The sequence below is a fragment of the Callorhinchus milii genome, unplaced genomic scaffold (assembly GCF_018977255.1).
Source record: "Callorhinchus milii isolate IMCB2004 unplaced genomic scaffold, IMCB_Cmil_1.0 Scaffold23, whole genome shotgun sequence".
In the NCBI taxonomy this organism is placed as follows: domain Eukaryota; kingdom Metazoa; phylum Chordata; class Chondrichthyes; order Chimaeriformes; family Callorhinchidae; genus Callorhinchus; species Callorhinchus milii.
The window spans coordinates 1,378,211-1,402,389 of NW_024704764.1; the positions used below are offsets into that span (position 1 = coordinate 1,378,211).

Consider the following 24,179-nt stretch of genomic DNA (forward strand, 5'->3'; position numbering starts at 1 on the left):
CTTGCAGATGTTTAGCAGGAAACTATTGAAATTCTTAGTATTATCGGACATCACTGTGCACAGATTTGCAACCGCGTTTGCCTACAAACTGCATACTACACTTTACAGTAAATTCTGCGAAGCTCTTTGAGACGTCCTCCTGACATGAATGGTGCTTTATCAAATGAAAGAATTATTATTATTGATTATTATGATTACGTGTATAATTGCAAACGTCATGTGAACTTTGTCATTGCTCACCTGCCAAGACTACAATATACTCTAATGCTTCTTATTTCATGCCTGGTTGGATATTGCATTGGGATGGATGCACATCGTTCAAACAGAATAATTCCTCCAAACAATTTGGATCTTGTTTTGCAAATTCAGATTGTGTTTCTGCCAAGAAACTCAATACTGAACAGCCGGCGTCCTTAATCTGGACCTGACATTTAATTGGCAAAAAAAATATATAGTTTCCCTCCAGTCAAATAAATTGTTCCTAAATTGGAGTCGTATATCGGAGAGATTATTGCCAAGCGAATGGTTAGGATTTCAGTTCATGGTCAGCGATTCATTAACCCACAATGTAGGCATTTCCAAATGGAAGCTAAAACCTCCACAGACTTTTTCCTTGGAGTGGAAGGGAAGTAAGCAGGATTTTTTCATGGCTCCAAGGTGACATGTCTAGCAACGGAATCGGAATTCAGTCAATCCTGTGGGTGTCTCTGTTGTCCGCTCCTTGGGTCAGGCAGATACAAGGTACTCCGAGACACTGCTAATGACAGGCAGACTGTCTTATTGGCAGGACGTGGAGGGCAGACAGTCCCCGGAGATTCTTCCCACTCGGCTCCTGTTAACCCTGTAAGCCAAAGCCCTACGGGTGGTCCGAGCTGCTCAAGCAGTGGGAAGCTTAGCAGTTCATGTTCTGCCTGATTAATCTCCCAATACACACCCTAGAGTCCCCCAAAAGTCTTGGCTCTTGCCAACTTGTGCCTAATATCTTTAGTTCAGTAAGTGTGTGTACCCCCAGAGAGAGTGGTATGCATTCCCTTCCAGAGCAATGGATATTTCCATGCGGAGGTGGAAGTCTCTTTCAGACACACGGCTCAGCAAAGAGAAAAATCCCCTGAATCCCAAGGCGACTTCATTGGATCGCATTACAGCTGGAGTTAGTCAAATCAGGAGAGGGGTTAGCCCAGCAAAAGTGACTTTGACCTATTATTTCTGTGGAGTCCTGTAGGGGTTAGAGCACTCGCCTCGCAAGCGAGAGAACCTGGGTTTGAATCCCAGGTAGAGCGCAATGTTGGGCAAGTTTCTAATCTCCACATACCTGTTTACCTAGCAGTAAGTAGGAACCTGCTTGTTAGTCCGGGGTTAATAATCCCTTCAATAAATAAATAAAATAATAATAATAATTTGGTCACTCAATCCACGACTGTTTGGGGGACACCGCTGTGCGCAAATGGCTGCCGCGTTTCACCCACAAAATATACAGTCAATTCACTTTACAGTATATTTGAGACGTCTCAAAGACATAATGAAATATCCATTGCTCTGGAACGGAATGCATGCGCCATATCAAATGCAAGGATTATCATCGTATGAGGGAAGAATGACCAATTGGGTGACTGATGGATTATTATTACATTATTATTATTTTGGGTTCCAGATTCGTATAAAAGCCACATAATAAATACTCCACAGAGAACCATAATAAATATATACTAGAATTGGAAAGATTTTATTGGTCCACTAGGCATGCATCTAATGGACGTCTGGCCCCCAAAGTGTATTGGATTGATGTTCATTTCAGTCTCTGTGTTCTGTAGACCGAGTCAACGTTACTCTGCAATCTGGAGAACAGGCATTAGACAGTTGATTGGGCGTTTGGATTCCCTTTTCCCTTCCATATTTATAGCCCACAGAGGAGCATGGCAAAGATTTATTGTGTGTGTGTGTGTGTGCGTGTGTTTTCTAATTAAGAACTCTACTAGAGAGTTCAATATGTGAAAGGATCCCTTCAAAAAAAATAATAATAATATGGTCACTCGATCCACCACTGTTTGTAGGACACTGCTGTGCGCAATTGGATGCCGGTTGTTAATCGATTGGAAGATCACTCTTCCGGGTGTAATAATCCCTTAAAAAAATGTGGTCACCAAATCCACGATGGTTTGTGGGATGCTGCTGTGCATAATTGGCTGCCGAGGTTCGCTCACAAAATACACAGTCAATTTGATTACAATATGTTCTGTGAAGCGCTTGAGACGATTCGAAGATGTGGTAAGGCGCTATATCAAATGCAAGGATTATTATAAGGATAAAAGGCCCATTGTGCAAGACCTGGAACTGAACCTGCATTCGGAACTGGAAACGGATCGCCAATGATAAATTGCGTAGGAAACCAACAAATACCTGGTAAGAAAAAGAAAAAGAGTGTGCAAGCTGAACATCGACAGCAGGTCAGCGAGCATGTGGAAGAGAAAAATGTTAACAATTCAGCTTTGACCCTTTTCTGATCATGTTTCATTCCTGAGCCAAGTGTTGGGCCCAACAGCTGAATGAAAGTTTACTGTTGAGTTTAAAAGGATTTCCTGACTTACAAAAAGTGTCATCGCAGTGCTAAAACAGAGGAAATATAACAGAATTCAAAACCAAAATGAAAACCATCCACACACTTCAGGACATGGAGTCCTGTAGCTCAGTGGTTAGAGCACTCGCCTCTCAAGCGAGAGGACCGGAGTTCGATTCCCGGGCAGGGTGAAACTTTGGCCAAGTTTCCTTACTCCACACACCCCTGTTTGCCTCGCAGTAAGTAGGAACCCGGTTGTTAGTCGATTGAAAGATCACTTTTCCGGGTGTAATAAACCCATAAAAAAATGTGGTCACTGAATCCGTGACAATTTGCGGGACACTGCTGTGCCCAATTCGCTACCGAGTTTCCCCCACAAAATATACAGTCAATTCACTTTACTTACGGCTAGCTAAACAAAGGTGTGTGGAGTGAGGAAACTGACCAACATTTCACCCCCCCACCCCTGCCTGGTAATCGAACCAGGTTCCTCTCGCTTGCGATGCAAATGCTCTAACCACTAACCCTCAGGACTCCAACAGTTGAGTATCAGAGGCAAGCAGAGGAGTGGGGTAGGAGCAGATGGGGAAGTGGAGGGATTTAGGGTAACTTTAAACAGTTGATGCTCTGTACGAGATGAATGAAAACTAAAACAATGGATTGCATCTGTAAGATAGGAAGCTTCACCAAGGCCAAAAAGATAGTCCATACATAGGAGATGTGAACTATCTGAATAAACTATCTGAGCCAAACATAGGAAGGACTTCAGTACAGCATCAATGTATTGCATTCAAGTTGTACTCCAAAGTATACCATTCTTTTTTTGCAACAAAATATCTGACATAGATTGGCCAAGGAGTGTTTTTGTGGTTTTAACAGACCTTATCTGCTACCTATTGGTCAGTTAAAGCATTACATGGGAAGTGATCCCAACATGAATGTACTCCCCTCAGGTGTGAACCTTCTCCTGCATTGTGGGAAATGGAGTTCTCATCCTATGTTTTGCCCAAAGCAAAGGCGAAGGTGACACTGATACCGATACAACCCAAAGTCAGGCCAGAGCTTATAATGTTACGAGAAAGAAATACCCGTTGCAGCTTCGCTTGCAACCAAAGGATCCAATATGGACTGTAGTGACGAATGACATTCTGTCCATCTGCAACCAGGGCTCCCTCTGGCTTGACCTCTCTGCTGCCTTCAATACCGTTGATCATTCTATCCTCCTCCACCGCCACTCCTCAGGCTCTGACAGCATCACCATTCATGGATGCACACTCCACCTGACTAAGTCAGTCCGGAACCTTGGCATCTTATTTGACCCTCAACTATCCTTTCTACCCCACATCCGTGCCATGACCCTCTCTGCCTTCCCCCACCTCCTCAACATCGCCCGGCTCTGGAGTTAGGGAGGTGCTAGGGCGTGAAGGGATTTATAAGTGAAGGTGAGAACCTTGAAATCGGTCTTTTGGAGGATGGGGAAACAGTAGAGTCCAGGAAGGACTGAGGGCATGGGCAAGCGGAGTTTGATACTTTCTTATGCCTGTCAAAAGGTTATATGTTTTTCAGATGTTGTGAAACTTCCTCAGATAAAACCAGTTCATCTGCTTTTTGTGATATAGTTCAGCCAGGTGTGTGGCAGCTTGGCATTTGGGAGCACTCTTGCCATTAAGTCAGAAGATTGTGGTTTCAAGCCACAACACGGGACGGACTCACAAAGTCCAGCGCAATGTTGGGGGGGGGGGGGGGAAGGGAAAGGAGGGTTGCGTTTTCAAAGGAATGTCACAATTAAAATCACCATCCGGAATCACGCAGAGAGGAAGGACGCTGGGCCAATCGTATCTCAGCCGGTCAAAACTCCCGCACTAGCACAACGCACAGAGGGAAGAGTTTCAATTCCTGAGTTCAATTCCAGGCAGAGGGCGAAACCTTGGGCAAGTTTCCTTACTCCAGACAGAGCCTAATAATAATCCCTTCAAAAACCAAAAACAATAATTAATTGGTCATTTTCAATCTACGACTGTTTGTGGGACATTGCTGTGCGCAATTGGCTGCCGCGTTCGCCCACAAATATACAGTCAATTCACTTTGCAGTGTGTTCTGTGAAGCGCTTTGGGACGTCCTCCCGACGTGAAAAGCGCTATATCAAATGCAAGGATTATTATTATTATTATTATCTACCGTGACCGAGCACTGGTGTGGAGGCGGTGGGAACCTAAGAGGCGCGAGCGCGGGCGATTGGGCCGATTGGGCCGTTTCGAGAGTCCTGACAGCAGGTCGTCGACCTGGAAACGTTAACCCGCGACAGCTGCCGCCTGACCTGCCGGGTGGTCCCAACAACGACGACGACAACAACGACAATGTCGACGACGACAACAACAATTGGATTTATGTAGCGCCCTCCGCGCCGGACGGCGTCGCGGAGCGTTCGCAGCCATTATGTGGCTTTGTTTTCAGATTTGCAGCATGGACAGCGCTGTGCCTTTGGGGCCTGTGCTCAACACTCCCCACTCTGCCAATGACCTTGACAGGACATCAACAGTGCGAAGGGGGGGTGGGGTGGGGTGGGCGAGATATTAATCCTACCACTAGGAGTCCTCCGAGAGATCAGGCGGCGCAGCCGGACCCGGCGTGGGGGGCTACTCTTGCCGCCCGCCGCGCTGGCGGCGGTTCGGATTGGACGAGCGGCGGGAGGGACAAGGCCCGGGGACCAATCACACGGCGCGAGGGGGAGGCGGGCGCTGCACGGGGGGGGGAGTCGGCCAATCAGGAGCCAGGACGTGGCGGAGGCGGGGCCAGGGGAAGGTGAGGGCGAGTTACGAGGGCGGCGCCGCCATTGAGGGGGCGGGAAAAAAAAAAGAAGCTGAGAGCAGACACCGGCCACCGAGACACCCCCCGCCCGCCGCCCGCCCGCGCCCGGTAAGGCAGCAGCACCGACTCCCCCGGGGCGGCCCGGAGCCGGAGCCGGAGCAGCGCCGCTTGTCCGCTGGACTTGGACCCGCGGGGCCTCCGGTGTCGGCCTCGGCCCCGGAGTTTGACCTCCGCCGCGCGGGGAGAGAGGGGGGTACACAGGGGGAGAGTGCTTGAGCCCCTGAACTGAGAGCCCGACCCCCCCCCCTTCACCCCTCCTCCCTCTCCCGCCTCCCCCCCCACCCACCGCCGGGTGCACACCGCTACCCGGGGCCGCTGGGCCCGGGAGGGGCCCTGTGACCTCCAAACCCTCCGCCCTCTCTCTCTCTCTCTCTCTCTCCCTCCGTCCAAATGCGATCGATTCCAAAGCGAATGGGGACCACCGATTGTTATAATTATCGTCGTCGTCGTCGTCGTTTTTTTTTCTCCTCTTCTTCAAAAGTTCCCTCTGTTTTTGTTTTGATTTCTCGCGAAAAAAAATAACTCCCCGAGAAGAACCCCCCGACGCCGCCACCGCCTCTGTGTCCTTTTCTGCTCAGATCTCAGTTGGATCTCCTGTGGGGTTTTTCCCCCAATGCAACGTTTGTAGATTTGAAGGCGATTTGTGCTTAATTCGTGTCGTTGAATTTCTCCTAATGATACTAATAATAATAATAATGATAATAATGATGATAATAATGATAATAATGATGATAATAATAATGATAATAATGATGATTATAATGATAATAATAATGATAATAATAATGATGATTATAATGATAATGATGATAATAATGATGATGACGGTGGTGATAATAATCCCCGGTTCTGATCCAACGCCTCACGTGGTCGAGCGAGGCGTCTGGAAGCCCCTTCGCGGTGAATCCACTCGCCCGCCCCGTGAGCGAAGCGCGACGGCCGCATTAGTTGTGCCGCAGCGGCCGCCGCCCGCAGCCGGCCGCGGATTGAGGGATTAAGGTTACGGTCCGCGCCTTTGATCTGCCCCTTTGGAGTTGGTGCTCGCGGTCACAGAAAAACCGGGGCGGGCGGGCGGGTGCGCGCGCCCGGGGCACCTCGTGGCTCTTCTGCCTGCCTTAAGCGCAGCGCACAGCTGGACTGAAGTCCGTCTCTTGTGTGAGACCGACTCTCTTTTAAAGTCAGCTTCCAGGTGGCAAGGTCGTTTGAAACGGGCAGTAATGGTGGGCGGGTGGACTGATTAAGATCATAGCCGGGCTCGTTACCCGGCTGGTTTATGTCTGCAGTGAGGCTGACACCCTCCACTGCGGTTTCTGTGATGTTTGCTTGGGTTTAAAACTGGCGACAAGTGAACAGCAGCTCAGGGTTTCTCTCTGAGGGTGAGAACACGCAGATCCCCGAGCTTTGTTTGGTGAGGCACCGCATCCCTGAGACTGCCTAACCTGTCTTTCCACTCTTGTTTTGAAGTGGATTTGATTTTTGTGGTTTTATTCGCTCGCGTTGACAGCAGGGGCGATGTGGCAGCGCATGGCTGTGTTCTAATGCTGGTAACCAAGTGCTGTATCAGATGGGGAATTACCGAGATTGAACCTGGAAATTCAAAAACTCAAGAGCAGTAGAATGGTTATTATTGTCCACACCCGGTTCTTTGTTGCTATTTCGTTAAATAACTATAAGAAAATACGAATTTGCTAAACGAAAGACCAAGGTCCGTCTAGTTTGCCGTCCACCACCCTGGCAGTCATTTGACATGTCCAAACCATATACTATGTCCCATAACTTCCCATGTTTCAGTCTAGGATTTATGTTCTAATCGTGGTTGTTAGTGCAAAACTCTTAATAAAGCTCGTAACCAAGTCAGGTTGTGGTGTGCAGGTTAGGTACGGTTATAAATCCTGTTTGTTTCTCTGGATTTCTGGTTTGACGTACAATACACTAATGTAAACTGTAATTTTTTTTCCTACAGCTGAAAATATGATGTATGCCTGTGCTAAATTTGTCTCCTGCCCTGCTGTGGTGAGTGTTTCTTGAGATAGATGGGCTATCACCTGTTTGTTTTATTTGCACAAGTTAATTTTTTTTTAAAAAATGTATGTGTGGCTCGTTACGGTTGCGCCCCCAAAATTCTATTTGCTGCTCCTTCCCAAAGATTTGACTGATTTGATGGATCGCGAGATCAGGAGCAGGAACCTGTTCTTTGTCCTTCCCAATTCCTTTGGAAGCATTGATGCTGAATCTCGACCTTGATTGAGCACCTTATTCAGGACGGCCTGAAAATGTGGCCTGTGACCTTGTGCCCTGCGTGGCATGGTGCTGCCCCAATAATCACTGGAACATAAGGCAGAGAAGGAGCCCTTGGCTTCAGGCCGTGTACGGCTCAAATGAGCAGTTTATTCGAATAGACGCTACCCATTCTCCCTCGTTCCTGCTTCGGTCTGTAACACAGGTTAGAAGCAGCTTGATGGCAAATGTCTCTTTAAGCAAACGTCTACAAGGCCACCGATGTCCTGTGATCACTGACATTGATGTGATGGCCCAGGTTAAACTAACGGCACCATTTCCCGTGCAGGTCCGCAGCACTTCAAGGACATTCCTCCGGCCAGTGTCAGCTTCCGTCTTCGGCAGACCAGAGGTCAGAGGTGAACAAGTAAGGACTTTAATGTTTAAGTTACTCTCTCTTGTATTGCTATTCCTGTTAGACAGCAGATTTGAATACTCTGCTTAAACACCTTGATGCCCTCTAGTCACTGACGAGTGGGAAGAATTTCTCCTTATTGACTCTTTATTAAAGTCCAACAACATTTAAAGACTTCTGTTTCATAGAATAGGTATCCTTCACATAAAATGGCTGCTGCACTTCTGGCAGTAATTACCATAAAGTGCTTTATGTTTCAAGGTTGTAAGTGGAATGAAAATAGAATGTAATGTGCGGTTGATGTACCACAACAACTTGCATTTATATAGAGCCCTTTACTCGAGTAGCATCTCAAACAGCTGCATGGCTTGATGCAGAGCTGGGAGGGAAGGTGACATGGTTGAAGAGGAAGGTCTTCAGGTCTGATTTGAAGACCAAGTTGAATGCACGCCAGATCTTTAATAAATTGTTTCTCAGCCGGGCATTCAAGGGGTGGGTTTCCTATTCAAGGGGTGGGTTACCAGCCAGCCTCTTACACAAGGGGAATGCCCTGAACCTCTAGAACATTCTTCCTCTAGCCCTCCATCTTGCCCTTTCCTTCCCCATCTTCAGGTCGTGTCTGTTCTTGCTCTTCGACCGTGCCACTGTTCCGTACCCCCAGCTCGGCGTTGTGGTTTGCCACTGTCAAGCGCTCTGGGCGCTACCTTGCGTGTGGGGCACTGTGTAAAGGCAAATTGTTGTTGAGCGAGACCTAAGAAGAAAAACTTCATCTCCGAACTTCGTAATTTGAGCTCTGAGCTTTACCTCTTTTTTCCCTTTAGGCTCAGCCTGTTCCCTCACACAGTGGGAATGCCCTGCTGCAGGTAGCGCGGCGAGATTTCCAGACCAGCGCCATCGCGCGGGACATCGACACAGCAGCCAAGTTCATTGGAGCCGGAGCCGCTACAGTCGGGGTCGCCGGCTCTGGGGCCGGGATCGGGACCGTGTTCGGCAGCTTGATCATCGGCTATGCCAGGTACGTCTTTCCCCGGGGAATGGGAACTCTTGAGTGCCTTTGTAGGGTTTTATTCCACTGCCAAGCCGTCTTAATCCACTCTAGGTGTAGTCCGAAGCCTGCAGCTGGCTGTGTGCGAGAGCAATGGAACTTGTTCCCAACTCCATTCATGGAAGGAGGCCATTCGGCCCATTGACTCTGCATCGGCTCTCAGGGCTAATTGATCATTCAACCCCAATGCCTCAGTCTATCCCGACACTCTTCTGAGCCTTTACTTTTCACATACATGTCTATTTCCTGACTTGGCAGGACATTTCACACCCAATAACTGTTTTTTTAAAAAAAATTCTTCTGAGCTGTATCCAAGTTAAAGGCAGTGGTGGGTTGGGGTTAGGGTTAACCTTTGATGCATTGGGGTTTTTAAGGTCATGAAGTAAGCTGCTGGATTGCATCAACATAACTGAGTTGGACATTGGAGCTCTCCTGCTGTAGGCAACTGATGCCTGAATCTGCACAATCTGAAAGGAGTCCCAGTCGGGCTGGCAGTTCAGGGCGGGGGGAGCAAACTACAGTAGTTGATTAAAATCAATTTTAATCTGATTCCCTTTTTTTGATTGCAGAAATCCGTCCCTGAAACAACAGCTTTTCTCCTACGCCATCCTGGGCTTCGCCCTGTCTGAGGCGATGGGTCTGTTCTGTCTGATGGTCGCCTTCCTGATCCTGTTCGCTATGTAATGTCGATTCTCTCAGCAGAAGCGAGAAGATGGCCGTGGAAGAATAAATTATTGTGGTGCGCAGGATTGGCACTGGGAAGGAAAGCCACTGTCGACCCCAAGTGTCCCCAGTGATGTAATCTTTTTCCAATTCCAATTGTGTAAGAACTTTTGATTTAGCCTCTAACAGGATCTCTGAATAAAACGGTTGAATGTCTCTTAGCTGTGTTTCTTGGAATGCTTCCCTCTGAAATATTTGGAGCCGAGACCTGCAAGATATTTTCTCCCTTCAGAGTGTGCACTATGCAAACTCCTTGCTTGTCAGCCTCCCCAACTCCTCCCTCCACAGGCTGCAGATCATCCAGAACCCTGCAGCCCCTGTCCTCTCCTATACCAGGCTCCGTGACCCTATCACCCCCACGCTCGCCCAACTCTACTGGCTTCCCATCACACAGGGGATACAGTTTAAGATCCTGGTCCTCACCTTCAAAGCCCTCCATGGTCTTGATCCCCTGCGACTTGCTAACCCCGTACCATCCTGCCCGCTCCCTCCGCTCAGTGGGCTCCAGCCTGCTTCATGTCCCCCACTTCACCTGCCCCACCATTGGCCGACAGGCCTTCTGCCACTCTGCGCCCACCCTCTGGAACTCCATCCCGCAGTCCCTCCTCCTCACCCTCTCCCTTGTCTTCGAAACCCATCTCAAGACCCTCCTGTTTGACCGTGCTTTTGATCACCATGTTTCCCCCACTTGTCCTCCACCCTCCCCGATCCCGACCCCCAGCTTGGGTTCGAAACACCGACTGTCCAGCGTCTTGGGACGTCCTCCCGACATGAAAGGCGCTTTGCGAATGTAATTTTGTTGTGGCGGTGGTTGTAGATTGACACAGACGGACACACAGGGAGACATTTTGTTTGTTGTTGTTGTTTCTCTCTGCGGTGCCCCCACCAACAGATGTGGATGGATCAGCCACGATACCGACTGCCAGAGCCATTGTACACTGTCATCGCATTGCGATCTCTCAAAGACCTTCGCGCGATGTCTGGTCACTCGCGGTGACCGTGTGGGGTGAGTGCAGAAGCCAATTCACACCGTCATTGCAAATGGCCCTCAACAGCCGAGTGACCTTCGGCAAATGTGAGGCTTCCAATACACCGCACGGCCGGAGGGCGGCGCTGGTGATGGTCAGCGGGTGCAATACCGGCGGCGGCCGGAGGGCGGCGCTGAGGCTGCAATGCTGGCGGTGACCGGCGGGTGGCGCCGCCGCGGGCGCTCGCGGCGCGGAGCATCGGGACGACGGGAGGGCCGCGGTGCCGCGGCTGCGCAGTGCGGGGCGACAGGGAATATGGCGGAGGCTCCGGTGGAGGAGAGCGCGAACCCACTGCTGTTACCGGGCAGCACCGGCTCCGTCACCACCGGCCTCCTCAGCCAACTCCACGCCACGTCCTGGGACCCGACCTTCAGCACCGACTGGGACAGCGAGAAGCCCTCCCAACCCTGTCTGCTCCGCATCAAGAGGTGACAACACCCCCCACCCCCCCCGGGGAGGGGAGGGGGGTCACAGGTCACAGGCCTCCCCCCCGGGGTGGGGAGGGGGGGTCACAGGTCACAGGCCTCCCCCCCGGGGAGGGGAGGGGGGTCACAGGCCTCCCCCTGGGGTGGGGAGGGGGGGTCACAGGTCTCCCCCGGGGAGGGGAGGGGGGGTCACAGGTCACAGGCCTCCCCCCTGGGGTGGGGAGTTGGGGTCACAGGTGTCCCCCTGGGGTGGGGAGTGGGGGTCACAGGTCTCCCCCTGGGGTGGGGAGTTGGGGTCACAGGTCTCCCCCTGGGGTGGGGAGTTGGGGTCACAGGTCTCCCCCTGGGGTGGGGAGTGGGGGTCACAGGTCTCCCCCTGGGGTGGGGAGGAGGGGTCACAGGTCTCCCCTGGGGTGGGGAGGAGGGGTCACAGGTCTCCCCCTGGGGTGGGGAGGAGGGGTCACAGGTCTCCCCCTGGGGTGGGGAGGAGGGGTCACAGGTCTCCCCCTGGGGTGGGGAGGAGGGGTCACAGGTCTCCCCCTGGGGTGGGGAGGAGGGGTCACGGGTTTCTCTGGTACCTGGATTTCTGGGCTCATTTCAAAAGATCTTGAGATTGTGTGTTTTGTGGAAAATATTTAATTTTTCAGGTGTTTTTGATGTTTGGGAAAAGGCAGATTTTATTTGTGTTTGAAGGGATGAGTCGCTGTTGACGTGATTATGTCAGTGTGGGGCGGGTGGGGGGGTTCGGGGCGTCGGTGCGACAGTTCAGTAATCCTAGTTGGGGTGCAAGGTTATGGTGAACTGAGGAGTGTCCCTTCACCACGAACATGTAGCGTTTACCTCAGTTGGACTCATTTTGTTCAGCGATAGATAGAGATCTACTTTATATACATCTTTGCAGTATACTCAGAGCCCTGTAGCTCAGGGGTGAGAGCACTCACCTGGCAAGCGAGACAACCTGGTTTCAGTGCCCGGGCAGTGCGTAACGCTGGACAAGTTTCCTTACTCCACTCGCCCGATTACCTAACGGTAAGTAGGGACCTGATTGTTAGTCAAGTGGCGGATCGCTTTTCCAGGGGTAATAGTCCCTCCTAAAAATAATAATAATAATAATTTGGACACTCAATCCACGACTGGGAGCTGAGGAGGTCGGATTCAGCAACGATGAGTTAGTGATCCTTGCATTTGATATTAAGCTCTCGAAAACGTGATAAGGCACAATATCAAATGCAAGGATTATTATTTACCTTATCATACTGTCGAGACGCTTCGCAGGATTTTACCGTAAAGGATAGAGATTTAGGCAAACAGATCCATTGCTTTGTTACGGCAGATCTTTTAATCCCATTTCCTCGCCTTTTGACTACAATAACAGCCATGACAGCTTGGAAGGAATTACCTGTGAAATGCTTTGAGATGATTTGAAGTGAAAAGGCCTATAAAAATGCAAGCTCCATTCTCTACATCAGTTAATACACCGTTAATACAGCGTGTTTCCCCAGGACTGGGCTTGAGGCTTAACCTGGACTATGAGCTCAAGCCTCGTGTTAGGATTTTAGGTCATAGTTCAGGGCTTTTTAGATGAGACAGTAAAAGGAGGTCCCCGCTCTTCAGTTGGCTATTAACAATCGATTGAGCTTTTCGGAAAAGAGAAAGGAGCTTCTCCATGTCCTGCTCTCTGCCCCCACCCTTTGGAACTCCAACCCATAGTCCCTTTGCCTTGCTCCCACACTTGCCTCCTTCAAGACCTGCCTCAAAACCCTCCTTTTTGACCAAGCCTTCGACCCCCCCCCCCACCTCCTACCCCAAACTTCCCTGCATTCCAGCCCTCCTGTTCCATTCCCCTGCTCCGGTCCAAATCCCTGACTGTTCAGCGCCTTGAGATTCATCCCGACGTGAAAGTCGCTGTATAAATGTCATTTTTTATTGTTGTCCTGGCTAACAGCCTCTCGTGACTCTAAAGAGTGTGTTAACAGGCTGTTGTAGTTGCCATTAAATACAGTCACTAGACGTGATAGCAATGGAATGTATTACCTGAAAGAGTGGTGGAAGCCGATTCGATAACAACTTTCAAGAGAGAAATAGATAGATATTTGGGAGGACAAATTTGTAGGGCTATGGGGTGGGGGGGAAGTGGGATTAATTTGGACAACTCTTTCAAAGAGCCGGTATGGGCACGATGGGCCGAATGGCCTCCTTCTGTGCTCAATGATTCTAAGTGCTTTGAAACATTGGGCAGAGCATTTCACGTTGTCACATTCCTTTGACTGAAAAAGCTTTTACTTCCCAGCATCTCACCAGCATCTGTCGATGAGTTGGTTACTTACCGAGTTACTACCTAGGAAATCGCATCATTACAATTCGGGATGTTTCCGAGAGTTTGGAGTTTGGTAGTGTAGAGCGTGCGATGTGAGGATGGAAGCGGGAGAGGGAACCGGCAGATCGTTCCTCGGAGGCTGCCACACTCACTGGATGGGGGTTTGGAAACTGTCTGTGTGTGAACACCGGGTGAGGACAGGCTCAGCCTTGGTGGCTGATAATCTTATCAAAATTCACGGCCTGGGCTCATATGGAGTCCTGTAGCGTAGTGGTTAGAGCACTCGCCTCGCAAGCGAGAGGACCCGGGTTCGATTCCAGGGCGGTGTGAAACCTTAGGCAAGTTTCCTTACTCCACGGTTTGTTAGTCAATCAGCAGATCGCTTTCTGCGAGTAATAATCCCTTCAAAAATAAAATTGGGAATCTATCGATGACTGTTTGTGGGACGCTGCCGTGCGCAATTGGCTGCTGTGGTTTTCCAACAAAAATACACGGTCAATTCACTTTACAGTGTATTCTGTGAAGTGCTTTGAGACGTCTTACAATGTGCTCAGACGCTATATCAAATGAAAAGATTATTATAATTATTATATGAGGGAAGAATGACCAATAAGGTGACCGGTGGTCCTATTACTCTGGGTTAAACAAGCGCTTTGAGACGTCTAGAAGACGTGAAAAGCGCTATGTCAAATGCAAGGATTATTATTATATTATCATTAAACAAGCACCTTCGGAAGTAAAAAAAAAAGTGGAGCGAAATCAACAAGAAAGTATCCTGATATCCTGAATCAATCACTGAAGTTCTGGTGTAAGAATGTTTTAAACTCAGACGAGAATTTCTCCGATGATCTCATGGCTGGCTCCCTGCCACGTTTGGTGATTATCTCCTCAACGATGACTTTGCCCCTCGATGCACAGTTGCTAAAGTGAGCTGTAAGTTGCAGGTCCTGGAAGCCGGGTTTCACTGTGACTTGATATCAGATGCAAGAATGATTTTTTTTTTTTATTTGCTGACAAGGGCTTCCTTAACTGATCTTAAGCGAGAGGACCTGGGTTTGATTCCCAGGCAGGGCGAAGCGTTAGGCAAGTTTCAACACGCCTCTATTTACCTGGCAGTAAGGAGGAACCCAGTTGTTAGTCGATTGGCGGATCGCTTTTCCGGTTGTGGTAATCCCTTCAAAAATAATAATAATTTGGTCACTCAATCCACGACTGTTTGTGGGGACGCTGCTGTGCACAATTCGCTGCCGCATTTCGCCCACAAACTATACAGTCAGTTCACTTTACAGTGTATTCTGTGAAGTGGTATGAGACGTTTCGATGACGTGATATGGCGCTATATCAAATGCAAGGATTATTATTATTAATAATCCATCGGAAAACTTCTGATGACTAAACTAAAGGCAGCTTTCTGTGCCTTTTCCCAGAGCCAGCCACAATCCCTCTGTTAAAACGTACCCATTGCATCTTATACCAGTCCCAAGCAAGTCAGGTGTACGCTGGCCTCTGCTTCTTCCTGAATTATTGTAATAATCCTGGCATTTGATCACGTCATTGGAAAGTCTCAAAATGTTTCACAGAATTTCCAGTGCAGTTCAGTGACTGTGTGTTTTGTAGGCAAACACAGCAGTCAGTTTGTACTGGGCAGTGCCTCACAAACAGCCATAGAGTGAGTGAGCGGTTTTATCTGAGCGGTTCTTGTCCAGGACGCCGGGAGAGAGAGAAAGTCCCTTCTCTTTTTGAACAGAACCACAGGCCTCTTGAACGCCCTGACCAGAGAGTACAGTATCTCCAACGATGCAGGGCTCCCCAGCGCTGCACTTGAGCGTCAGCCTGAACTGTGTGAGTTCAAAGGCTTACGTGGGGATAAATCAACTTGGTGAATCGGAGGCGAGAGTGCTACCAAGTGAGCCAGGCTGACGCACCAGCAAGAGGCGCTCATACAAATATACAGTCAATTCAATTTACAGTCCATCCTGCGAAGCGCTTTGTGACGTCTCAAAGACACGATAAGCCGCGATATCAGATGCAAGGTTTATTATTTTATTGTTATGGCTCCTTTGGCATTGAGCAACAAGGTTAAGAACACGATATGAATCATAATAATCATTAAAAAAAAATTGCATTTGATAATAGCGTCTTCCATGTCAGCAGAACGTCTTCTCAGGAGTTTACTGCAAGGTGTAGTGACTGTGTATTTTGCAGGCGATCGTTGTACCCTTTTTTTTTTCCCCCCCGCCTTTTGGAGCCGGGACTTGGTGGTTTGAGGGAAACGTTTTTGAGGATGTGCGAGGCTGGGCGGCTTGTGTCTGGAGCTAAACGTTCCTCTTTCCTGCTGCCTCGGCTGAACTGTTGCAACTCGCAAGGAGCTGAATGCATCGCTTCGAGCCAAAGGAATGCTGAACAGTCAGCCGCGACCTTGGCATTTGATTAGAAAATTACGGAATGGCAGGCCGGCCAAAGGGGCAATTAATTTCTCGTCCGCAACCCAAAAATCATTGCGCGTCGCTGAGGCAATTATTCTGCGTAACAATGGTGCACTGCGCCAGGGAGTGGGTGAGGCGTTCAATTTATTTCAATTAAACACGCAGCCTAACTAAACCCGCAGCCTACGGGTCAGGAGATCGTAGTTTCCATTCCCTTTTCTGTTAAGCTGGTCTCAACCTTGCAAGAGAGGTGGTTTTAATGATAATCATAATCCTTGTATTTTGATCAGTCGGATGGCTCAAAGCGCTTCACAAGATTTTACTGTCAAGTGGAGTGGTTGGGTACTCGTAGGCAAATGTTGGGGCTACAATTGGCCTCTGTTATGGGAGGAAGCGTAGGGAAAAAGCAGCTCAAATTTTTTTTTTCCCCTGTTCGTTATCTAGAGCTCCTTCCTGCCCCTCGATTTGTGGACAGAATAGGCTGTGGTCAAATAGCCGACTGACACTGAGCTCAGGCGCTGGGGAAGAGAAAGACGTCAGGTCCCTGAGTGTGTGGGAGTGAGGTTTAAAGTCAGCCGGGTTCTTGCACTGTAACAACCCCTACTGTAAAGTGTGTGTGCAGATAGGGTCAGGATTGGGCTTTCCTGGTGCTGTACCTCCAGAGCCCTAAAGCTCAGTGGTTAGAGCTCTGGCCTCGCAAACGAGAGGACCTGAGTTCGAAACCCGGGCAGAGTGAAATGTTAGGCAAGTTGGGACGTCCTCCCAACGTGAAAGGCACTATTACAAATGTAATCTGGTTGGTGTTGGTGGGCAAGTTTTCTTACTCAACACACCTCTGTTTACCGAGCAGTCAGTAGGAAACCTGGTTCGTCGTCGATTGGCGGAGCTTGTCCAGGGATAATGATCCCTTCAAAAAAAATGTGGTCACTCAATCCGTGGCTGTTTGTGTGGGACACTGCTGTGCGCAATTGACTGCCACGTTTCGGCCACAAAATATACAGTCTTTACAGTATATTCTGTGAAACGCTTTGAGGTAAAAGCGCTTCACAGAATATATGATATTTAAGACGTGATAAAGCGCTATAGCAAATATAAGGCTGATTATTATTATATGATGAACAGTGTCCTGGGTAAGGAAGGGCTGAGCCTGGGGAACCAGCCCCCAGTAGGAGTTTCTGTTCTCAGGAAGGACGTGGGAGGGAGACCGGCCGAGCGAGCAACGCTTGGCATTGATTGAACGTTGCACTCGTCATTTGTTTGGAATCTGTTGGGAGGTAAAACCGTGCACATTGAAGTTGATATTTACAGCTCTGTTTGCTTTCACTGCAGGGATATCATGTCCATTTATAAAGAGCCTCCTCCGGGCATGTTTGTGGTACCAGATCCTCATGACATGACTAAGGTGAGCACTTGGGATGTCTTCCTGGCGTGAAAGATGCTGTACACAAATGTTCTGTTTAGTGCTTTAGCAAACGCAGTTGCGCACACTGCTGCTCTTAATATTGTATGTACTGTTACAAGCAATATTGCACAGACTTGTGCAAATGCTATTGGATGCACACATCTAATTCGTGCGCTCATGAGTACACACACTATTGCACTGATGACACTATTCCATTCACTATTTCACTTGCCTTTGCATTAGGGCTCAAGGGAAATCTGAGTGACAATTGTCACTGTATATGGGCTGCACAGAGTCCATTGATCAGATATAAAGCAGCAGCCAGGCTACAGTCACACAGCGAGTTTCTTACTGTGTTGGTAGCTAGTTGTGGTCTGGGCCAATAGAAAAGTGCGGCTGCAATTTTTCCGCGGAATCCACGGGAACCACACCCTCCCTTAATAACCACACTCTTCCTTAAAAACTACATCCCACCTTTAAAAACTGCAGCCGCCACTAAAAACCTGTAAACAATTATGTTTCCTCTGTGCGCTGTGACTGCCTGTTTGCTCCACGCTACTGTTGGCGGGGCTGTGGTCCTACTGTTATTATAAATCCATAATATCTAATCCTTTTGTCCCTAGATCCATGCATTGATCACGGGACCATTCGACACGCCGTACGAAGGAGGCTTTTTCCTCTTTCTCTTCCGATGTCCTCCCGACTATCCTATCCATCCGCCGAGAGTCAAGCTGATGACGACCGGGAGTAACACTGTCCGCTTTAATCCCAATTTCTACCGGAACGGCAAAGTGTGTCTCAGCATTCTCGGGTAGGCAGTGAAGCCAATGGTGCCGAAATGTTGGGCAAAAAAATATTAAAAACTAATAATAATTTGTTAACACAATCCACGACTGTTTGTGGGACACTACTGTGGACGATTGGCTGCCTGATCTTATTTAGTGCAATATTTTGCACTATTATACATTTTATTATTTGTTAATATTGTCTGTCGTTGCATCCAGGTCTGCTTCCCGTTGTTAGGGTAAAATCTGAGCACTCCCTGTACACTGCCCCTCTGAGGATCAGCCTGGAAGCACCTCTCTGATGACAAATACACAGAGTGAGCAGTAAGATATGGAGTTAGTTTATACAGAGGTGGTTGGAATAAGGAATTCTCTGCCACAAACCTCGAAGCGGGGTTCATAAATAGTTTCAAAAGGAAATCGATTAGACGGTGGTAAGGGACACAGCCCGGGCAGCGAGCAGGAAAGTGGGATTGGATCATGCGGAGAAAAGTATGAGCATAGAATTGATGGGTCGAATCGGCTGTTTCTGTGCTGAAATTGTCTGCTACTCTAAGTCGCAGAACTCTCTGCTTCTATCCATCCGCCTTGCACCTATCCATCTCTTATCTACCTTCAAATCCCACCTTGAAAGATACCTCTTCGACTGCGCCAATGGTCACCTCCCTCCCCTTCCTCCTGGCTCCTGTGAAGGGCTCAGACAAGCCACGTGAAGGTTGTTGTATAAATGTAAGATGACGTTGTTCTGCTTGTAATTCTAAGGTTCAAAATGTCTGTAATTCACAAAGGCCTCAGGAAGGTGCTGTCTACAATGGAATGTGTATGAGTAAAAAAAATTCTCCTCATCTTTTGCCAGTTATCTTAAAGGCTGGGCTGTGTATCTTAAATCTGTATCCTCTGGTTACTGACCCGGAAACAGTTTCTCCCTCTCGAATCTTATCACTGACCCCGATGGAAAAGGGCCATTTTTCTAGTGCCGGAGCACTGAGCTTCCTGTTTTGTGTAGCTCTGCCAATGTTAAGAATTCCGACACGCTACCCTGCCTGAAGGGCACTATATAAATGCAAATTATTGTTGTTGTCAGAAGACCAGCACTAACACAGGGCTTTCCAACAGAGTCACACTGGGTTGCCGTACTCCATGAGGCACAGAACAGCAGGGAGAGAAATGTTTTATACGCAACAGGTTTAGGGTGAACTTCCTCATGTCAGGATGCATTTGAGGTGAGATTGGGTGCTGTTACTGAGAGGCGTGTATAAGGGTGTCTGTTTTGTTGTGTTTCAGTACATGGACGGGGCCTGCCTGGAGCCCGGCTCAGAGCATCTCCTCGGTCCTCATATCCATTCAGTCTCTCATGACCGAGAACCCATATCACAACGAGCCAGGATTCGAGCAGGTGAGCGACTTGCATTAAACAAAAGCTGCGCAAGGTCGACTGTGTCTGTAATCTGATTTCCAGGGATTTTGGTAAATGTAAGAATAATAATCAGAAGGTACAACACTGCAGATGCTGAAAATCTGAAATAGAAACAGAAGTCGCTGGGAACACTCAGCAGATCAGGCAGCGCCTATGGAGAGAAGAAAGTGAGTTAAGATTTCAGGTTGATAACCTCAAAGGCCAATAAATTCCCCAAATAAAATTGCTCATTCACATCATGGCTGTTTGTGGGTCGTTGGCTCTGTGCAAATTGGCTGCTGCGTTCACCTGCAAAATACAGTCACTGCACTTTATAGCAAATTCTGTGCAAAGTCCTTTGAGACATCCTGACGGTGAAAGGTGCTATGTCAAACCTGCCTGTTAATCGATTGGCGGAGAGAGAAAAGAGGGTTAATGTTTCAGGTTGATGATGTTTGGGACATTTTCTGTACGTGATTGTGAGATGTTTTAATTTTTGCTTCTGTAGGAACGACATCCCGGGGACAGTAAAAACTACAATGAGTGCATAAGGCATGAAACCCTCAGAGTTGCCGTCTGTGACATGTTAGACGGCAAATGCCCCTGTCCAGATGCACTGAGGTGAGTTGGACACGGCTAGTGGGTTAGAATCAGTGGGTCATGTTCCATTAACTGGATGTAATATGTATTACTTTTCCGGAGGTAATAATCCCATCAAAAATATATATATATTTGGTCACTCAATCTGTGACGTTTGTGAGACGCTGCTGTGCGCAATTGGCTACCGAGTTTCGCCCACAAAATATGCAGTCAATTCACTTTACAGTATCTTCTGTGAAGCGCTTTCAGACATCTCAATAACGTGATTAGGCGCTAAATCAAAGGCAAGGATTATTATTATTTTATTATTATATAGAGAGAGCTGCTCTGACTTATCAATGATATTGCCAGCCTGGTTCAGTCAACGGCATTCTCACCTCTAAGAAAGGTGTAGGTTCAAGCTTCACGTTGGGACTTTGAGCTCAGTCTAGGCTCCAGTGGAGTGCTGGGGGAGCACAGCATTGTTGGAAGATGCTATCCTTCAATTAAGATACTAAACTGAGGTCCAGTCTGCTTGCTCAGTAAGATGTTAAAGATCCTATCTCACTGTTCGAAAAGAGAAAGTAGTTTCTCCCGGTGTCCTGAGCAGCAGTTCCCCAGATATAAATCGGTCACTCACTTCCTGGCTGTTTCAGGGCTTTGCATAAATTGGCTGCCACATTTATCTGTAAATATAGTCACTATAATAATCCTTTAATTTGATATAGCGCCTTATCACATCTTCAAGACGTCTCAAAACGCTTCACAGAATATACTACTGAAGTGCTTTGAGACATTTTGACGCAATCAGGTGCGATAGCAGAATCAAGGATTATTCTATTGGGACATTGAAAGCTCGATTACAGAGGCTTCAATGTAAACCCATCCTGGTGAGGGGGTTGGGATGGGCTATGGTGGGGACGGGGAGATAGTGGTGGTTGCAATTAAACTCCTGAATATTTGTTGTGATATTTTCTGTTGGGACAGAAGTGTGATGGAAAAATCTTTCATCGAGTTCTACGATTTTTACGAACTGTCCTGCAAGGACAGGCTGCACCTGCAAGGCCAGACAATGCAGGTACGACTGTGCTCTCGTTCCACTTGTACCATTTCTGCAGCTGAACATGGACAAGATAGAAGCCATCCTCCTTGGCTCCCATCTTCTCACCTGCGGTTCTCCTTCATTTTTCCTGTCTATCTCTCGGTCTCACCAATCTGTACGCAACCTTGGTGTCCGGATCGATCCCCAATTATTCTTCCTACCCCACCTCCAGTCCCTGGCCTGCCCTGTCTTCCTCCACCTCTGCTACATCACTTGCCTTCACCCCGATGTTACTTAAAACTCACTGAAGCCCCCATTCCTGCTTTCTTCACTTCTCTCCTCGACTTTTCTAATGCTTTTCTCGCTGGTCTCCCCAGCTCCACTACAAATAAGGTTCATTGCTTAAATTCTGCACCCCAATCACCCAGCTTTTGCCAGGCTCCACAGGCTCTAATCTCGAATGGATCGATTTCAAGATCCTCACTCTCAAATCACTTGATGTCCTGGCACCTCTCCCAACTCCCCAATCTGCTCACACCTCACTCCACTACCTGCTGCCTTCGCTCAGCTACCCCAGATCTTCTGCACATCCCTCGTCCTGTAGATTACTGGTTAGAGCATTCGCCTCGCAAGCGAGAGGACCTGGGTTCGATTCCCAAGCAGGGATAAGTTTCCTTACTCCACGCGCCTCTTGTTTACCTAGCAGTAAATAGGAACCCGGTTGTTAGTCAAGTGGCGGATCGCTTTCCGGGGGTAATCATCCCTTTTTAAAAAAAAATGTGGTCACTCAATCCACAACTGTTTGTGGGGACGCTGCTGTGCGCAATTGGCTGCCGCGTTTCACCCACAAAATATACAGTCAGTTCTCCTTACTGTATATTCTGTGAAGCGATTTGAGACGTCTCGAAGACGTGATAAGGCGCTGTGTCAAATGCAAGGATTATTATTGTTGTTGGCAATGGTCATCGAGCAACAGTTGTCTTGTGACGCACGATTTCGCTCTCATCTGGTCTGCAGGATCCTTTCGGGGAAAGGCGAGGTCACTTTGATTACCAGACCTTACTGAACCGACTGCAAGCAATAAGGCAGCGATTGAAAACCAAAGCAGAGAACGAAGTGATAGACCCAGACTCTGACAGCAGCTCTTCTGGAACTGAGCAAGACAGTCAAGGCATCTCCCAGCCCTAGAACCCAAAGCTTGGGGCAGCTGCGGTCGCACAAAGGACCCACTGCTGATCGATGTTCAGTCATCCAGGAAAGAGCCCTCTCGCCTGGTTTTGTATATACACCAAAGATCTGGAATCTTTGTGGGTAGCCTGTTTTACTCAGCTTTTTGCTTTGTAATGGTAGAAAAGAGAGAGAGAGAGAGCTGTGGCTTGGGTAAGGATCACCTGACTTTTGTTTGATAATCTTAACTCTCTAACCCTATTTTTATGTACACTGCTGCTTTTACAACTCCTGTGAATCCCCCCCCCCCCCCGCCCCCCACCCAGTCCGTACCAGTGTGCTTGCCCCATCAAGAGCCTGCGTATGGATCTGAGAAGCGGGTGCTTTGAGAACACATCTGTGGGGACAGGACATCAGCAAGTGTCTTAAGAAAACAGCCAAATGCTGGTGGGTGGGTGGGTTAGAGAGTTCAAGACGATCAGTGAAAGAATGCCCTGGTGGTTTTCTGCCCACCATCTTTCAATTAACATCAAATCTACGCTGTTAAATTTAGCCCCGTCCAAAGATTTTCTTTTCTCTCACCAATCCGTGTTGTCCGGCTATTACAGATCAAGCTTGCTCTCGCAACTATTTGAAAAGACCCTCTTAACATGGCCCGAAAGTGGTTCATTGAACGCACACTAATTGGTACGGCCCAGTGACTTGTACTGATTGGCTCTCTGTTAGAAGGGTCTGTATTAGTGGCATTTGATTGTAAAATTTAAATGTTGTTTAAAGTGAACAGTAACCCCTGACCTCAGCATTCTCAGCCAATGGCCCTTATTGACCCTCCATTGTCTGCGGCTCTTTCTGAGTGTAGAGAATTCCTCCGAAGCCCCCTTGGCCCCGCACCCTTCGCTCGAAAGCAACTGACTGCTGTGGTTTCACCCACAAAGCACGCAGTCCATTCACTTCACAGTATATTCTGTGAAGCGCTTTGAAACGTCTCAACGACGTCAAAAGGCCCCATGTCAAAATCGTAAGGATTATTCAGACATAGCTCTCGCTGCGCATGGCTGACTCTCTTGACAGAAAGGTATATTTAACAGAAAAAAAAACTTTCTACGACCTCGCCTCACATATAGCATGTTTTAAAGGGCACACTGGTGTACCGCACGAAGGAATTGTTGAGCACAGTTCTAGACTGTTTGACAAGGGGTAACTGTTACAAAAAATTATAGAGTGCAGAACATTAAAGTCTAATCACACGCGTTGTATAATGTTGATTAACTGTGTAAAGGTAGCTGCATATTATCTACGAGTAGGGAAATCAACTAGCAATAACATAGAAGAAAAAAAGAACCCGTTTGAACACAGCACAGCTTAAGGATTTTTAGTCAAAGATGCTACACTGTGTTACTTGTAGTATGTTTTCCCCTTTAAGAGTTGCCCTTTCTCCAGCAATTAATTAGACCTGGAATCCTGTAGGTTTGACTTACAGAAAAAACACAATTGCAAGGAACGGTATCTCGCACGGGCGCTTTTGAAAAATTTAGTTTGGAGACTATTTGGGCTCAGTTTAGTGCAGTGTTTGACTTCTGTATCCCGTTAGAAGTTCCCGAATGTGCAGGAAGTATCATCGTTTCACCCCCCACCCCCCCGCTCCCTGGACCTGGGTTCGATTCCCGGGCAGGGCGAAACTTTGGGCAATTTACTCCACGTGCTTCTGTTTATTTAGCAGTGAGTAGGAACCTGGTTGTAAATCGATTGGCAGGTTGTTTTTCCGGGAATAATAATCCCATCAAAATAAA

The 24,179-nt window shown here is 48.2% G+C and overlaps 2 protein-coding genes across 3 annotated transcripts; both read left to right on the top strand.

Annotated features, from left to right (window-relative positions):
- Positions 1-5,400: 5,400 nt before the first annotated feature.
- atp5mc1 (ATP synthase membrane subunit c locus 1) lies at positions 5,401-9,978 on the top strand. Of its 2 annotated transcripts, none has more exon segments than NM_001292284.1 (5): positions 5,401-5,470; positions 7,386-7,435; positions 7,989-8,066; positions 8,876-9,069; positions 9,669-9,978. In NM_001292284.1, coding segments are annotated over 4 exon segments (429 nt in total). In that variant the 5' UTR covers positions 5,401-5,470; positions 7,386-7,393; the 3' UTR covers positions 9,784-9,978.
- A 1,123-nt stretch (positions 9,979-11,101) lies between these two features.
- Positions 11,102-22,716, top strand: ube2z (ubiquitin-conjugating enzyme E2Z). Its single transcript, XM_007904355.2, has 7 exons — positions 11,102-11,278; positions 17,348-17,420; positions 18,044-18,231; positions 19,490-19,601; positions 20,110-20,222; positions 21,168-21,258; positions 22,240-22,716. The coding sequence occupies exons 1-7, from the start codon at positions 11,106-11,108 to the stop codon at positions 22,408-22,410; spliced, it is 921 nt and encodes a 306-aa protein (XP_007902546.1). The 5' UTR covers positions 11,102-11,105; the 3' UTR covers positions 22,411-22,716.
- Positions 22,717-24,179: the final 1,463 nt, after the last annotated feature.

What these genes read in the sequence shown, in the direction of transcription:
- atp5mc1 (XM_007904357.2), top strand. An exon ending in TTGTCTCCTGCCCTGCTGTG is followed by an intron (nt 7,436 to 7,988) that starts GTGAGTGTTTCT and finishes TTTCCCGTGCAG; the next exon opens with GTCCGCAGCACTTCAAGGAC. An exon ending in CAGAGGTCAGAGGTGAACAA is followed by an intron (nt 8,067 to 8,875) that starts GTAAGGACTTTA and finishes TTTTCCCTTTAG; the next exon opens with GCTCAGCCTGTTCCCTCACA.
- ube2z (XM_007904355.2), top strand. Translation starts at nt 11,106, where the DNA reads ATGGCGGAGGCTCCGGTGGAGGAGAGCGCGAACCCACTGCTGTTACCG. An exon ending in TGTCTGCTCCGCATCAAGAG is followed by an intron (nt 11,279 to 17,347) that starts GTGACAACACCC and finishes CTTTCACTGCAG; the next exon opens with GGATATCATGTCCATTTATA. An exon ending in ACGAGCCAGGATTCGAGCAG is followed by an intron (nt 19,602 to 20,109) that starts GTGAGCGACTTG and finishes TTGCTTCTGTAG; the next exon opens with GAACGACATCCCGGGGACAG.